The 17,736-nt window shown below is 38.5% G+C and overlaps 1 protein-coding gene across 3 annotated transcripts in view; it reads right to left on the bottom strand.

The window, feature by feature from the left end:
- The window catches only part of LOC110370041 (ecdysone-inducible protein E75), a 90,202-nt gene that overhangs the window by 32,714 nt on the left and 39,752 nt on the right, over positions 1-17,736 (bottom strand). Inside the window, exon 1 of one of the 3 annotated variants that reach the window (XM_021325735.3) lies at positions 9,675-9,849. The exons of 1 other annotated variant lie outside the window; for it this stretch is intronic. In XM_021325735.3, the coding sequence (XP_021181410.1) occupies positions 9,675-9,813 (139 nt within the window). In that variant the 5' untranslated portion in view covers positions 9,814-9,849. Of the gene's footprint in view, positions 1-3,857; positions 3,919-9,674; positions 9,850-17,736 lie in introns of those variants that run through there. One more of the 3 variants, XM_049839401.2, reaches the window with a different exon arrangement.

Here is a 17,736-nt window from a genome sequence, read left to right as displayed (position 1 = left end):
ATTATCTTTATTTCATTCGAATAAAGTAAGAAATACTTATGTACAGAGAATAGCGACGCTGGAGATAGAAATGTAGATTTGTTAATTTGGAGAGACTATATTCTAGAGGTCAATAGTACCGGATGAAATCAATAACCACATTGCTACGTTCTATAAATATGTATGATGATCCAGGGACTTGCTTCAAATGTTAACTATCTATTTATATGGTGATAAACTTGTTATAGATATTGTAGATTAGATCGCGTGCAGTGCACGTAGCTGAAGTGGAGTCATAGAGTGTCGCACGGCGCGGCTGCGGGCGGCGCGGCTGCCGCGCGACAATGCGACGACCAGCCGGTCATTAACCCTTCGCACCCGCCGCCGGCGTGCACCCTAACGCACAACCCTCCTCCCGACGTTTTCCAGACACTACTTTTGTAAATACCCACGCGCCTTACTGTCCCCAATCGCTCTTAGTAGCAAAACTATGCGCCGTATTCAGTATACATATTTGGTGTCTTAAGTATTGTAGTAAGCGAGTGACTAGGTTTAGGTAACCGCCTACGATACTACGATGTTACGTGTGACTACAACCAAAAGAATGACAAGAAACGTTACGCAAGATATTAATGCCGATGACATTATTGTTACGTAAATAGAAGAAGCGCACTGTTTTGTAGGGCAACACCTGTACATGATCAGATCTCACAGCGTGTCTGAAACTTCAGTTAATAAGCTGTTCGAGCCAAGTTGGCTTAGCGAAGGATATTGTAATAGAAAGCACAGTTAGTTGAATGGTGATTACGGTCAGAATATGAGTGATTCGAAGGCTGCTCATCAATTCAGGACATGTCAGTGGAACCTATAGGCACGCCTGCACAGGATTGTTCTAGACTAGACTCATACGACATACAGTTACCTAGCTAACGGCACCCAACCGTTTCCGCGTTCACGCAATCCCATCACCATTGTGATTTATTAATAAATATAATTTATTTTAAGTTGCACTTTGTTATGGATAAATGGGAAATAATTAATAAGTACTTGTTTATGTATGGTGATATTTTTTTTTATAATATCATAGACTCTGGTTTCCCAATAAGCATTTAACAATTCAGGTGTATAAGAATCTAATCTGATACAAGGTATTGGTAATGGTATTACTCACGCGTTATTTATATACAAGCATTTAAGTAGTATATTTTTTTTATTTTAATCAGTTATCATAATCATTAAATTAATGCTCATTTGGGTCACTTCCTGTAGGTACCTTAAATTGTAATCGGTAATTTAAAAATGATAAACAACTACCTACTTTTAGTCTAGACACAAGAAAATCCAATAAGAAATATTTAAAACATATCTTACTAGACTATGGAATAAGAATTCGAACATTATAATCCTATTGGTTTCCGTAAAGCGGAAAACCCGCGCACACAAATAGGGCGCATAAAGTTGTGTAAATGTCTGAAATGCATAACTAACAAGTGTGTAAGGTATGAAGCACATAATATGTGTCGCAGCGCACGCTTTTAGTTTTCGCGCCACAGTTAGCCGATATAGGGGAGTCGTGCACGCATCGGCCGGGCAACGACCGCGGGAACTTGTAACTACATCCGCCCGCTCAGAACCGAACAGACGTAACAGCGCCTCCGACCAGCGCACTTACGACGTTGTTTACCCGCGAGCACTCGCTGAGCGCTTTGAACCCACACTCCACAGGGCACAGGCGTTCTTCGCAATACCGATAGACCTTCCGCATTATAACGTGCCTAATATAAATTGACAGCTCACTCTATATATCTGTCAAAGATCTTTATGTACTACAAAAAATACTACAAGTTACCATTATTACTTAAATTGAATCATTTGTCGGTATGCTATTGTGTAATTATTATTGCTTTTGAAGAATTGTGTTTTGTAAACAAGATTACTTAACATCATTCGATCATGACGCATTCAACAAGCTTTTTGTATTTTAATCTGTTTCGTAATTAATTAGCTCGTGCTAGAACTTGTCTTATTAACATATGGGCGAAAATAGATTGGCATAAGTAAGTCAACTTCCTAGGAAAATAATTTGTAGTAAAACAATATGCAAACAACTATGCGTAGCCTGCCCATAGTCCTACACAAAAATCAAATAATCTAAGACAGAAAGTATTAAAGTTAACTTGGTGAGCTGTGAATGCCCTTTGCCGGAAGACGTCATTGCAGCAAAGTCATGCTCGGAGAAAGGCCTAAGAAATTTCCCCGCGTTACGACATCGCGCCGAGTCAACCGCTGGAATTAGCGAACGGGCAATACGATGGAAATGGAAAATCGCGAAGTGCAGCGGGGAGTTGGGGCGGCGGCAGTTCAGGGAGGGGGGGGGGGTCCGGGCATTCGCGTGCACTGGCCTATATGCAGTGCGACGACACCGGCGCCCGGGAGCGATGCACTCTCTAAGTACATACTCGTAGTGCCGCGTACTCGACGCACACTAAGGCACACACCTATTTTTTTCTATGTGCAGTTGTGTAGGGCGCCGTCAAGTCTCTCTTTACATAAAAAGTTTACTTGAAAAGGAGACTTTCAAAGCTGAAGAAGATTGAAATGCTGATGTACACGCAGTACAAACACACGTACGTCTTCTATGCAAGACTCTACCGTCAAAGGAAAGTTTTACATGACAAGAAAAAGATCCTTGGGGAGAAAATGATTCCTTTGAGTTCTGAAATTTCCATCAGTTTTCCTCCTTGTGGAGAGACTTAATACGATTTTCAACCTAGCAACCTGGAATTTTGACATTCTGGACTACTTCCAAGTAAAATTACTACACAATTTAATACAAAGTTGCAAAGTAAGCCGGGCAACCAAAACTGACCGATTGCATTCACCGGAAATCCCGCCATGCGCGGCAGTATGAAAAGTTTTACCCATAGCAAGTGACACTGCACTTTACGAATGCAAGTGGCGGCAGATAACCGTAAAAGTGGAACGGATATTGGTGCATTACAATGGAATATGCATGCGTGCGATGGAGCGGGGTGACCGTCGCGCGCCTGGGCGCAGGGTGCGTTGTCGTGCCGGGTTCCGGTCCGGCTGACTCACGCACCACCGACCTCAGCTTACCATAAGCTGCTTCATTGCAAACGACGATGACCCTATGTGATGTCGACTAAAGACTGAAGAACTTGGGAATAAAGCTGCCTTGGCTTCAGCACGTCAGTGGATTACATTTATTTGTTTATCAAACTATGTGCCAATGTTTACTATGCTCTAACCTGTCGTACAACTTGCACGAAAGTTTGCTATTGTTATATTATACGTACTGATTGTACGGTGTACCTACTTGTACCAATTACTCCATGTTACATTTTGACTTGTCGTTTTATACTATATTTATGTTTTGTTTATATAATAACTATAATTTTATTGTTAAAATTACGAAACGAAGTTCTATTCACGTATATACCACCAGGTCAAAATTACATGGTGTCAATATTCTACATTTACTTTTAAATAAAATGTAGGAAATATTAACAAAAAGACTACGTCAAAACATTTTGCTCCTTCCTTGTAAAACTATTTAATTCAGTTAAATATTAACTTGATGTTCGTATTGTAATAATGGCAGCAGAATTAATTTTAATAATTTATTAATAGTCTGTTTATTTTAAATTGCAAGTTCTTATCTACAGAAAAATGTTGTAGTGAATTTAAAAGTTAATTGTATAATTATCATGCACATAACTGTTGGATGTTACACAATTCAAGACTAGCTAAAGGAATTCGATAACGTACATACAAAGAGCAAAGTTCAATGACCGCTTGGTAAAATTTCAAGTTCAAAAGGTCAATAAATCATTCAATAAATAATAATATAGGCTCACCTGCAGGTTGTTGTTGCATCTGAATATTGTCACTATTAGTAGTCATGGCGTTTATGCATCGGGATTTGAATAAAAGTTTAAAATGAAATATTTGGCGTAAGTTAGTGTATGTGAGGTTATAACCGGCGCGAGATCCAACAACGGTTTGGCGCGAAAGCGAGCAACGAGCGTGGGGTGAACGCGTGGGCGAGTTACGCGCATGCGCCCCCGTGACGTCAATGGACAACCCCCTTGTACACCCTCCCGGTGCGGCGTAGCGAACATTTCAATCCCACGATATTTTTAAAATGTGAAATTTTGTTGTTAAAATTAACCTTTCTTGGAAAGGTCACTCCGTAAATAAATGTGCGTAGCTACTAAGATTTAGCATGAATAACAAGATGCATTAAATTTTCCTAGATATTCATTATCAGATAACAACAAGTTCAATGAACTGATGTTCTGATTATGGCTCTTACTAAGATTGGCTTAAATAAATAGATCATCAATTATGTATGTACGAGGCAATACAATTAAAGCAGCTGATATAACTTCTAAGCTACCTAATAAACACTGTTGAACCTTTTCTCAAAGTAATGTAAATGGCAGGTAATGTTGTTTGCGGGCTGCAGAGGAAGCTAGTGATGTGGGCGCGAGGGGTCGGCACAGTTCACGGCCAAGCGGCGCTTCACCCACCGCCACCCTACGGAGCCACCCCAGCGCTCTGTCCGCGCGGCCTAACCAGCGCCGGCTATTTTTAGGCCCCAACTTACATTTCAGGTAAGATTTAAATAACAAAACTAATGGGCCAGACTGGATTTAGAGCACACTCATCTCTCAATTAAGTAGGTAACTAAATATAGAACATAGGTACATAAATTATGCTGTTGTTTTCTTCTACTAATACACTTAACCTGTGAAACTTCTGGAAAATGATTAGGTGCTCTGAGAAAAAGTTACGAAGGTACCTTGATATTTGTATCTTTTATTTATTTTTACAGTCTAATTCTGATTTCCGTCATATAACTTCAAACTTTATATTAAGTTCTTTCTTCAGTTACAGTGTAATTTAGTAATTGTTATGTAATTCATAGTGCTGTATTCTAATTTTCTTATACATGTATTGTATGTAAATATGCATGGAATCTTAATGAAAAAATCTATTTCAAAACAACCAAAAATATGTGATCTAATGCATTGAGAGCTGTGGACGATTTGGCTCACGCGGAAAGCTAGCGACATCTATCTAAACTGTTTCAAACGTTCTACTCGACGCTAGATGGCGTTATGTACAGTTTATTTTCTATGTTTTTTTTTTGCAGTTATTTTTTAATCACTAATACTCTTTATTATAAAGTACAATGTTTGTAAGTATAAAAGAGAAAAATATAGCTTGGTTTTAAAAAAATCTGCAAATTATTATATTTCGAAATAATGTATCATGCGATGATTTATTAGCTTAATCTTTATAGGTATGTTACATTTGGCAAGATTTTAACAAATATAATCTCAAAAATAAATATTAGTCTGTGAAATTAGTTACAACAATGCGAGCTCTGGTCATTGGCATTGGACTGTCATTGTGCGCTAGTCTAACGGTTCATTTTCATTTAATAGATTATTTCTACACAGTTTTTACAGCTGTACCTATTATATACAGCTGACAAAGTGTTATATACTATACTAAATTAAACAAAGTTGTCTACACATATAACTTTATGTGAACGCGTTTGTTTATAGTTTGAAAGCACACCGAAGACATAACGTTCTAATAAAAGAGTTTATTAAAGTAATTCGTCTGGATAAACATTGAGGTCTCTCGAGCCGATTCCGACACAGTAGGGCACACAATTCGGATGGCCCGGAAAGTTCGGCGGGTAGGTAGGGCTGAGGTCGTCGACCTCGCTCCCTAACCTACTCTGGCAGTATTTAGAGCACGTAGGCCGTGCTCCCGCTCACCGTCGATACAGCCTGCCGCATCTAGGTCACCACTGACTCATGGTATGACCCACTATACTTAATCATCAGCGGCTAGAGTAAGCGTAAAGACTTCTTACGCATTCGCTAATGCTCGTACATGCAAATTTAATTGAATACTACTTTATGGCTTAATAGTTTGTAAGAGCCTGCTACGAAATTCCATAGTTATGTTGACAGATGCAGGCAGTACTTCGCGGGAGATATAAAAAATTGGGGTTTTAGATGAAGCTATTAGTACTAATTATATTATTCTTACTGTCAAATACTCATATTTTTTGTGTAAATTATAAGCAAAAAACCGAGTTAGTTTTTAAGTATTAAAATATATATATATAAATAAACATAGAAATTATAACGAGCGACGTAACATTGATGTAAAGTCAATGAGTGGGAGATTCAAGGTGCGTTTTATATTTTCAAGGCAAAATAATTCAATTGATAGATGTCACACATTCAAATAAAGGTCTCTGGTTTAAATGTAGGTACGTTTATACTCATTATTATTGTAAAACCCAATGTTACAAGAAACAAATCGTGTGGTAAATGTATGTTGATAAACTAGTTCCAGTTGTAACTTCTGAATTGTTGTAGATCTTTTGTAATTTGGCGTGAATTGTTATATAACAGCAAATAACTAGTGACGCCGTCAGTTGTTCGCAAGCCATGATAATGTGCTAATTAGTGAAACTATTTCGGTGCTATGTCCTGAATATAATAAGACTTGCATCTGTTAGTAACTGACACAGTTACATCAAAAGCCCCAAAATATTCAAGGCTGCCTGACCTAGGTATGTACAAATGTAAATCATGATTAATTATACTATCTATTCTTAGTAACGAAAAAACTTACATCGAACTAAGTCATGACCCAGTATTTGTATAAAAAACATCAGTTAGTAGAAATTACGGACAATATTTGAGAACATGAACGGGTCATACACAAAAAATGAGGTAATGAACACAATGTTCGGTAGCCTCCTCAAATGTTTGGTTCGGTGAGCGGCGCGGGTTAGCGGGTTACCAGAGAAATATAACACGAATTTTAGATCATGGGTCACATATAATACGGACACTGTACAGTTTTAAATATGTATATTTAATATCAGAAGTGACTGTTTTCGGCTGACCTTGTGAATCACCGATTCAATGTAAGATATTTTAGTATGTTTGCTTCTGGCATCTCCTAGACTTCCTCAATAAAAGACGTAGATGTTATCCTGTAACCGAAGCTTGGGTCAAAAGCACCGTTTTAGTTAGTCATTTCATAAAGCTGTTATGTTGAAACGATGGGTATTTTCCGCTGAGTGTGCCTGGACGAGAGGTCCGCGCGATATGACGCGAGCGCAGATCAAATTGGGGTCAGGGCGGCGCGGGCGTCGACCCGCAGCCTCTCGCAGCTGCCCCCCGCCGCCCCGCGCCCGCCACCCCGCACCGCAACCTTCTACCACCCCACTACCCCCTAAATATATCCACATGAAACTTTCGCTGAAGTTTATGTGCTCATTATGATTATGATGATGACACTTTTATCGTTATTGCCATATTTATGTAACAATATTTTGGAAATTGATTTCTTTTCGACAGATATAACAATTAAGTATTGAAATATTATTAGGTACCGTTTTTAATTTATTTGCATGCGAAGATTGCTATTTGTTTCTTTTTTACATCACGAAGCATAATGATTAGTTATTACTGATGATAATTGTATATTTGATTGCGTGCACTCCAGCAATAAAGTATAGACTATCAAATAGACTACCTAATTACTTAAATGCTTAAAAGCTATTTATTTAATTGTTACGTGTTGACTTGTACAACTGAATGGAGATGACGTATTAATTAAAGATACGTAATGTTATGTTTACGATATGCAAAAGTTATGAGTACCTGCCTGCATAACAACTTTCTTTATGTTGCCAATCGAATTGAGTTAAACGAACTCACTCTTTCCTATCACATACTTTCAACAATCATCTAATTCATATTCATTAGGTGTGTATGACTGCTTTTTACATAATAGAAGATTTACTCCTTCTACATTGAGTCCGCGTCACAGTTAATTGATGAAGTCTAACAAAAGCAAACTGTCGCCTATTGTGAATGATAGAAGTATTGCAATACATTTGATGTGTACAACGATTTAAATTAAACAATTAAGGTTACCTACATACTTAGTGTGACGTTACAGGTACGGATTTAGTGTGATTTAAACAGTTATTTGTGTGTGGGGAGCGCGGCGCGGGGCGGCGAGCGTGACCCAATTGCAGGCGGGTGAACGAACTCGAGGCCTTGATCGCAATACCGAGTCCGCGCCGCCCGCGCACCCCGCGCCCTGCCCGCGCGCTCGACGTCACACTGCACGCCACACGCAACACTTTGTTTCATTATTATTTGTTTTAAATTCATGGCTCATAAAAAAATAGATTTTTACGGTCATACTATATTTGTAACTGCGTTTGACAAACAATGTGTACAATTAATATTGCAATGATTTATTGGTTTTATTCATGCCATTGTTTATTACAGCTATAATACAGGAATTATTTATGCGGATTTTCAGTTAAAATATAATATTTATAGTAAATTAGAAGGTAATTAAAAGGCTGAAAATATTTTTTTTCAGCTAATAAATGTTTCTTAGGACTTTAAAATACTATTCTAATATATTCGCAATACCCCTAACCATTAGGGTAAATGAAAAAAATAAAAGATGATTTAGGAACTCATAGTTACTCATTCTATTTAGGCTCGCAGTCATGAGTAAAAGAGATAGTCAAATCTAGTTAGCGACTGCGCACACGGAATAGAGCATGTCTTACGAAATACGGATTGTCGCTATTCGCGGCTATGGAGTTGTGGCGAGTGAGAGTGGGACAACAGTATTTCAAGGCTTCATGTAGATTATTATTAGAGTATTGGCGCTAGGTTATTCTGAGGCGACCTAGATAGCGCGCGGGGCCGTTGACCGCGGGCCCTCCGGCTGAGCGCGCGGCCTCCAAACTAAATGGCATTCAGCGATGGACTCCACTTGCGAAACTCGGCCCGACCATGATGTCGACCAGATACTCACTCGCTCCTCTTTGCGAATCATGCAATCACTATTGATTGACTAATACATGTATTATTTGAACGTGAACTGCCTTTACTAAATAATTACATTACCACGTTCCCATGTTTGTGCAAAAACTGGACTATTTTCAATTATGGTTTATAGGTCATGGGAAGTTTAGCCGGGAGAATATTCAATTCGATGTAAAATAAATCCCATCGACAAGATTTATTCTATAAAATTCAGAGACTCGAATAAAGAATTAACTGAATACTCGTACGTAATACCTAGGGTCTTGTTACGTCAACAGCATATAAGTAATTGAAGAAATCCAGAAAATATTTAAATCCGCCTCTGTGGTTATATTACCAGTAGAAGCGAGGATACAAAGCGGCGGAGGGCGGTGATTAGCGACGTCGAATATAGCCGGGAAGGCCGAGGGCAACGAACTCCGCTTGACCTAGATCGGCGAGCCGCGCCGCGCGCCCCGCGCCCGACCCCCTCGCACGCCTTACACACTCAGGAAAGTGAAAAGGACATGCATTCTTTTACCCTATCCATTATCCTATTATTATTTAATAATACATAACACAGTAAATATTAGCAAGTCAAAATAAATAATCGGCAACGTCGATGATAATAGAAACGTAATTGTGAATCACTGTTATCATAATACAATTTTCGATTCGCAAAATATCTGGAGACAGCACAAACTTGAGGGTCATCCAACATTCACATCACAGTAACATGAGCACATGTGGAGGGTGACACTTGACAGGTGTCATGATCAGCTGATGGGCGCTCACCTGCGAGGACCCTGCCGAGCAGCACGTCGGAGTCAGTGGGGGGCGCGGGGGGCGGCGGCTCGGCGGCGCTGGGCTCCAGGAGGCGGCGCTGGCACTCGGTCACAGTCATGTCGGGCAGCGGGAGCGGCGGGAGACGCATGAGCCGCGCGGATGGGGCGCGTGCGGCCGGCGGCGGCGTCAGCGCGAATGGCGCGCGGCGCTCGCTCGCTACGCCGCCCGTGGCGCTCGTAGCCGCCGCTACGCGCCGCCCGCCCCTAACAACCCTCACTGCGCCGCCACAGGCTATCAGCCTACTCCTGCTTGCATGCTACCCAGCTTGCTTCTACCACCACTACATTCCGATGTTATTGTCAATGACTTCCATGTCCATGTCTCGTTAAATCTTTATCAATGTTTATTGAAATGACTACATCAACTGGTTACGTACATTTTACCTATAAATAACGAAACGGTCTATTTCAATGCCAAACAACACTCGACAAAGTACTTGTTGATAAGCTATTATTAGTTTCTGTGTAAGTTACCGGGAAAAATAACTACTAAAATATTATTTGTTACAAACTCTATATTAATAAACTTTTTGAATTATTCCTTTTGTGTAGGAATAAACAAATTCTAACTGAATAAATCAGAATACTTCACTGTGGACAATAGATAAATGCCGAAATCTAAACACGTGAAGATCGGAAACGCCAGCAACCCAGTGAACTGAAAACCTAAATCTAGAATTGGCGAATGATTCGTGAGCAGAGTGGCCAGTTTATAGGCCAAGGCGACCAATTAAACTAGGAGTCCGCTCTGACCGTGCATTATTACCCGCTGTAAATATTACGGTTTTACGACTTTCAATAATGAACGGACGCTTTAGATTTACGAGCAAAGATACCTTCGATCTTTTATCTTTAGTGAGTTGATCCGCTGAGCGAGCGTCATCGCGCTCCTGAAATACTTGGACCGAACTGCAGACGAGACTACGTGAGGGGAGGCGTGTAGGTACCACTGAAACTTCATGTTGTCAACACTGAACTGACTTGCGAAATCTTGCAATAGCATCCCTATATTAAGGTATTTTCTTTAAAAAAAAAAGTTTTATTTTTTGGCGATATGGGTAAATACACGCACGTGTTGGATAATGTGATTTCAGGGACTCACTGAAGTATTATTTTTAGGATACAGTTCTATGACCATGATAAGCTGATGGTATATTGAAATATTATTGTGTTCGTTCTTCATTTATTTTCAACTAGCTTCTGCCAGCGACTTCGTCCGCGTTAGATTCGGACTTTGTGCAAAGTGGGGAAGAAATAATAAACACCAGCTTATCCAATGAGGGTTTTTGAAATTTTTTCTGCCACCGGGTGGCGCCACGTATGCGTCTGGTCCAAACAACTGTCAAATAGTATGGAATTGTAGGTGCCGAACTTATTGTTTATTGAAATTCTGTTATATTGGAAGTGGTATTGATTTTATTATGGACTACGGTCAGAATAAGGTTTCCGAACTAAAAATTGAGCTAAGAGAGAGGGTGCAAAAGTCACTGGTACTAAGGAAAAGCTTGTTGAAAAATTTGTTAACACAATATGATTTAGTTTTTTTTATTTACTCAACCGCAATAGTAAAACAATAATGCAGTGCTTTAATTATAAAATAAAAAAAACACTAACATCGTTCACTATTCATAGTAAAGATAAGCACTTTGACAGCTATCTGGACCTGACGACTCGGTGCTGCCACCTCGTGGATTGCCATTTTAGAAAACCCTCATTATCTAAATCTATGCGTAGGTACCTACTACTTCACCTAAAAATAAATAAAATGTAAACTATTAATAATTTTTAATTTGAACATATATCTACCTAAACATTACTAAAACAACTAATAGGTACCTACTTTCCTATTTTATAAAATATCAATAAAAGAAAGTTAAAAATAAATTATTTAAAACCTAAAAGTCGCTCTGATAAGCAAGGTTTGTTATATCAATTATTTTCGGCCAATAAGGTTAACACTGAACGTCTATTCGCATCAATCGCATCAACCGCCAAATATTGTATGAAGCTCGCGCAGCCACCGCGCCGCGAGCCGCGTCGAGCTCGGCGACCGTTGCACAAAAAATTATCCTTATGGCATGATTCAGTATTTACGCGCGATGGCTTATTACCTTATTTCATGTATAACTTTGGTGTTTCTTTACCGATTTATATGATTCTTTTTTTATTGAATAGGTAATAATGTTAACTTTTTTTAATTAGTGTGAGTAAGAGTGTTGTAAATGTAATAGTAGACAAATGTTGTCAGAAAGCTCCGAACTTCTAAGCTATCGAGAGTTAAACGTGTTATTCTGAGCCAACCATAAAAGATAGACATATACTGTCATAGTATATTTTTTACATAATTTTAAGGAGTACATTTCCGTCACACATGTTTTCTGTGTAGCTTTAACCATTAAGGCTGCACACGCGACAGAAGCATAAAAAATGGAGTAACTTCTCCCGTTTTCCCAATATTTACCTTCACTGCTCTGCTCCTATTGATTATAGCGTGATGAAAAGTATCCTATAACCTGACCAGGAGTATAAAGAATTATTGTACCAAGTTTCGTCGAAATCCGTCAAGTAGTTTTTGTTTCCATAACGAATATACAGACTGACAGACAGACAGACAGACAGACAGACAGACAGACAAAAATTTTACTGATTGCATTTTTGGCATCAGTATCGATCACTAATCACGCACTGATAGTTTTTTTGGAAATATATTCAATGTACAGAATTGACCTCTCTACAGATTTATTATAAGTATAGATCAGCTTGAAAATTACTGTCATGAAAGCTGCAAATGCAGCTCCAATTATCAAATTCTTACCGTTCCAAATTTGAGTCTTATTCCTATAACAGTAAAGATGGTAATAGAATAACAGCAGCGAGAACAGCAATCATTGGTCCCAACATACACGTTTGAGTAAAATATGCAAGCATCAGTGCAAGAGGTCAGAGTTCGGGTTAAGCTGAAGCCGGGCAGCATCAGGTCGCGCTGACGTCAGCACCGGTCATCTACCTCTGCACCCCCCGCGACCCCTCGCCACTCACCCCCGAGCACACCCTCGCTCCACATTCATGCTGCACTGGTATCACCGATTTATGCATTCAAATGACATCCATTTTTAGCTTGGAGAAATTTATGTGACTTCGTAGAGTACATAAAGTATTCACGTTGTTGCATACCTCATAGATTATAGCTAGATATTGTGTCCTACTTTTTAAACTAGATGATCTTTTTATTTAGTAGGAAAAACAGAGAATTTCTAGATCAAATGACGTCAATTAATATGAACAAAAACATTGTTAGAATAAAACTAAAAATTAATGTAAAACTAGTTCAAGAATGTAAAAAGAAAGCCGAGCAAATCATTGTTACATAAACTCAAAGTGTGACATCTTAATAGTTCTAGCAATTTTCATCGTGAATCTCAAACAAATGATAATTTAGTAAATTAGTACCCCCATACTGACATAATGGTATCTGTTCATTAACATAACTTAACTTCAATCTCTCAAACCAGCTGAATGATAGGTCAATTCAAATCATAACTAAAAACTTGATTTCTAATTTCCCACGATATGGAATTCTTACTGTCTCTAACACCCGTCCATTAATTAACTGACAACATTTGAAAGTAAGGGAAATATTATATTGTTAATTAACTAAAAGTATGCAATATCATGACGAAAACTTTTGTAAACAGTCGTAACTCAACCTCATATTCAAATGCATAGTAGCTTTGTAACACAGTTTTTACATAGCTTCTTAGTAAATAAACATAGAGCAAGTATGCGCGGGTACAGGTTGGTACATTCTAGACGTTGATGCAGTCCTACAATTAACTGGAAACAGGCTTAGAACTGGACCCGCGAGGTTCTTGACCTCAGCGTGGAAAGTGGACCATAATGACAACACCACTTTCATTTTCGCACAACTCTCACCAAGCGACGCGAGTTGAGATCGAAAGTGTACTACTTTAGTGGCTGCGTGCGCGCATCTACCCCCCGCCGCCCGCACCCCGCCCTCGATTCAACTTTCCTATGTTGGACGCGCTTTCTTCTGATAGCGCCGCAGCGCGAGCGGCACTTGTGCAATTCGCTTTCTAATTGCATTGTGATTGCAGTGTGACTGATGACTGCTAAACATCATCTCACTGCCCCACTTTCCTGCGCGAACATATTGTCTATTATAATTGAGTGCCGCCATTAATACATCTCATTTATATCCCAAGAAATTGTTTAGAAACTGCATGTGGTTCGTGCATGCAATCAACGCAACTATTTAGAAATAAATATACACAGATCAAAGCGATTATTGATATTAATAATGGAGACGTCTAGAGCATTAAATGGATTTTCAATTTCAAGATAAATGGTCCGAAAGTGAACCTAACAGTACAGTAACGAAACTTTATTTAGAATTTACAGGATTTTCCCTGTATATTTTTGGCTGAATATATTTTTGTACACAGATTCATCAATAAAACTGGTATAGTTGATGTGTCAGAGGTCATTGACTTGCAACCGCAGTTATAAAACAATTAAGGCAAGTGGGACAGGAACACGGATTTTCAATATTTCAATAAAAACACATGACGCAAAACGGACACGAGAACGTGTATGCTGACAATAGAAGTCTTGCACTGCTGACATGTTGTACCTACTCGCTTGTTTACACACGTTTGTAATAAATATGATATGTTTATATGTTACGGTCATTGTAATTGTGTTTTTGGAGTAAAGATTGAAATATGCTTGTCTGCAAAATAATTCATTGATACTCGATAGGATATCTTGCGACATACATGACTGTCTTGATTTTATCAGCTTGCCAAACAATTCTTTGTATGAAAAATTATTAAAATTAGATTTTTCCTTCCTCTTGTATTGAGTAACGCCAAATTACATCCACTTCCAAATATTTTAATACATTTAAATTCTTTAACAAATTGTAGCAATACCTCGGTGGTAACAATTCGAAAATTAAACAGTACAGCATGGTGGAATGTGGTCCGATCAGTCACGCTCGGCTGCTAATGAATATGGAAACATGAAAATTTCGCCTACAAATGTTCGCGTCCGGCTGTCCGGGATTACCGGCCACATAACTGGGCCACTCATCAGTTGACTTGACACAATTTAGAGCAGAGAACGTTAAATCATCAAGATTACAAAATGAAATGACGTTCATAATCCAAAAAGTGAGGCTGAACAAACTACTAGCACCAGCACTGAATGCTCTAGTCTGGTAAAGTATCCAATATTCCTCAAACAAAATTATGCGTGATGTCTAGGTACGAAAAGTTTTAAAAAAGCTACCATGGTAATAACAGTTTTACTTTTCATACTACAGGGAAAAGTTTCGAAACAATAAATAAGGTCACACACAATGACGACCACTGGCAGTGGTTTTACAAATTTCGTTATAACTCTTTGGCTTGGTCGCTGGTTTCCTGTCATACCATCGTGGCCTATATACGGTTGATGGCCGGTATTCAATGTAAATGAACTATTTTTTTGTGGGTTTCACTCGTGCATACATTGTTTACGTGTCACAGGAAGTGGCTTTACAACTGAACTACATACGAGTCGCTTTTGTCTCGGCTAACGGGACAGTGTTTATCATTCAGGGTCGCTAGCTTGACTCATTTTATTTACTCATGAAAAATTATAGCTGAAGGCCTTCAATTACGTTATACCTATAATTCGATTTTTAAATATTTTTGTAGTTGCTATACGACTTTTTATACGGCACCTTAGCACTGCCACCTTATTATGAGGGTTTTAAGTAATGGATGCTGTTCCAAAAAGAAATTAGATACAAGGATGAAAATGTGATTGAAAATACTCCAAGATGCTTCGCTTTGTAAAATAACTATATGTCTAAGTTTTATTTAACAACTACATAGATAAATCGACCTTGCCTTATCACATGCAATACGTAGTATTAAAGGAAAATAATTAATTTTCATAAAAAAACTAATTTTTTTGCTCAAAAATAATATCCGTAGCAGCCCTACATGCGAGCCGGTGACCGTCACAAAGTCTGTTTTAAACAAAAAGCTCGTCGCATGCATCCATATTTAACTTTTTGTTTCTTTTTTCGTCCATAAAATATGTTTACGGCGCACTATTTTTGTATACGTACGTTACGTATTCAAACGCCCCTAGGCAATGAATTCGATTGTGTCAGATAATGCTAACTGTGTCGCACCGACGATCTAGGTTTTGAGCACGTAACTTTGTTGATCTGTATGAATGTTGGCAGAAATGTATGTATGTCAAAACGTAAAGAGGGCGACAGCGCGACCCACTCTTGCTGTTTTTTTCATCATCGTATCCTGAAGTATGTAAAGGTAGAGGTTTTAATATTGCTGCTTCAAGAGCTTTTTGCAAATTCGACGCCTCGTGTAGAGTTACTTACAAATCTTAGGAATGAAAAGTTTTCAGTTAAATAAAAATAGGAGCTGTTCAAAATAAACATGAAGGTAATGTAATGAAACAATCGTTACGATTAGCCACAGTTCTGCTTCTGTAACGTGCAGCATAATCTATTTAAGAGCAAGTGATGGCGAAGGCCAATTATGTGTCTCAGTACAATGGCATGTCCTGTCTAAACTGAAGCGATACGATTTATAATCTTTTGTGCATGCCCGTTCCCATATTGTGACCTTGTATGAAAATACTGAATAGAAGGTATGTAAGCATATAAGTATGTATAATTAACCTCATGAACTGAAAGTAACGCCAGATGTATTGAACAAGTATCAGGGCAGTGGCTGGCCTCGAAACCGTTGACTTGTGAATGTGTGAACCCGTTTTTTTATTATTTTGCAGGGAATTCAATATTTACGAAACAACACATTTGACAATAAATTGCTAAAAGCTTTTCAAAATGCCTACATTACCTACACATTGTTATTGCTTAGATATTTTATACTAAACATATAAATAAAGATGAGATAAAAACACGTACTAAATAAATTCATCCACTTATGTTATAATTAGTAGCCTGCAAAACTCCAATTAAAATACTTCAAAACTTTTGGTTTCTAATTCTAAATAGTTGAAAAATGTTAAATATTTTTGTAAACCTTTCAAGTTACGTTCATTCTTCTTAGACAAACATGTAACGTAAGATTCTATGAGTGTTTGTCACCTCCGATGTGCAGTGCAATGTGTGGACGTTTTTCTTTGCAACGAAAAGTAAGAGGTTCGGCCAGGCCTGGCGGCAGCACGCAGCCTTGATCGCACTGAATTGGCAATATCCTGGAGCTACGAGAAGCCCGATTGGCGAAACCTTGCGACCTGCAAAAGTCGGTCGATGAACTCAGCAAGGCCGGCCCGTTGCCGCTTTCTTTGTTCGTGCTGTCGCAACCCGGGCCCAGCCACAGCCTCGGATCACTTTATTAAGCCTTCACTCATCTAAATTATAAAGCTCATAAACATTGTCTACAAACATTCCCGATGGCCTCATTTGTATGTACCTTGCTGTTGTAACCAGTCTATAAATTCCCAAAATGAGTTTTATTAAAACCAAGGAAATTGTACCCGCTAGTATTTCGGAATCTCTTAACAACAGTACAAAATAACAAAAAAGAATATCTTTTTTAAATCGGTCAATGCAATTGATATCAAAAATACCATGTTCATAATTTATTACTCACGGAGTGACCCTATCGATTCGAATAGTTCTCAGTATTGCTATGAATCAATGATTACAGAACATATGTGCTATACAGGGTTGCAAGATACGTCAATTCCCTTAGCCCGTAGTTATAAATATAGCATTGTAAAATATTTGTAAACGCTTACGTAAGCAGCACTTGATATGTAGGCAAGTACGTTACATTTACGTAAGATGGAGCCTATTCAATCACTAGTTACTACCGTCTGCTGGTTACATAAACCACGCGTATTGCTCACGGCTCTTCGCTTACGACGATAAACGCTTTCATTGTTTCCACTAAACTACATTATGAAGGTATGAGCTGATGATGTCACTTTGAGGAAAATGACTG

Source organism: Helicoverpa armigera, chromosome 9 (genome assembly GCF_030705265.1).
Source record: "Helicoverpa armigera isolate CAAS_96S chromosome 9, ASM3070526v1, whole genome shotgun sequence".
Classification (NCBI taxonomy): domain Eukaryota; kingdom Metazoa; phylum Arthropoda; class Insecta; order Lepidoptera; family Noctuidae; genus Helicoverpa; species Helicoverpa armigera.
This window is presented reverse-complemented; position numbering and strand designations above follow the sequence as displayed.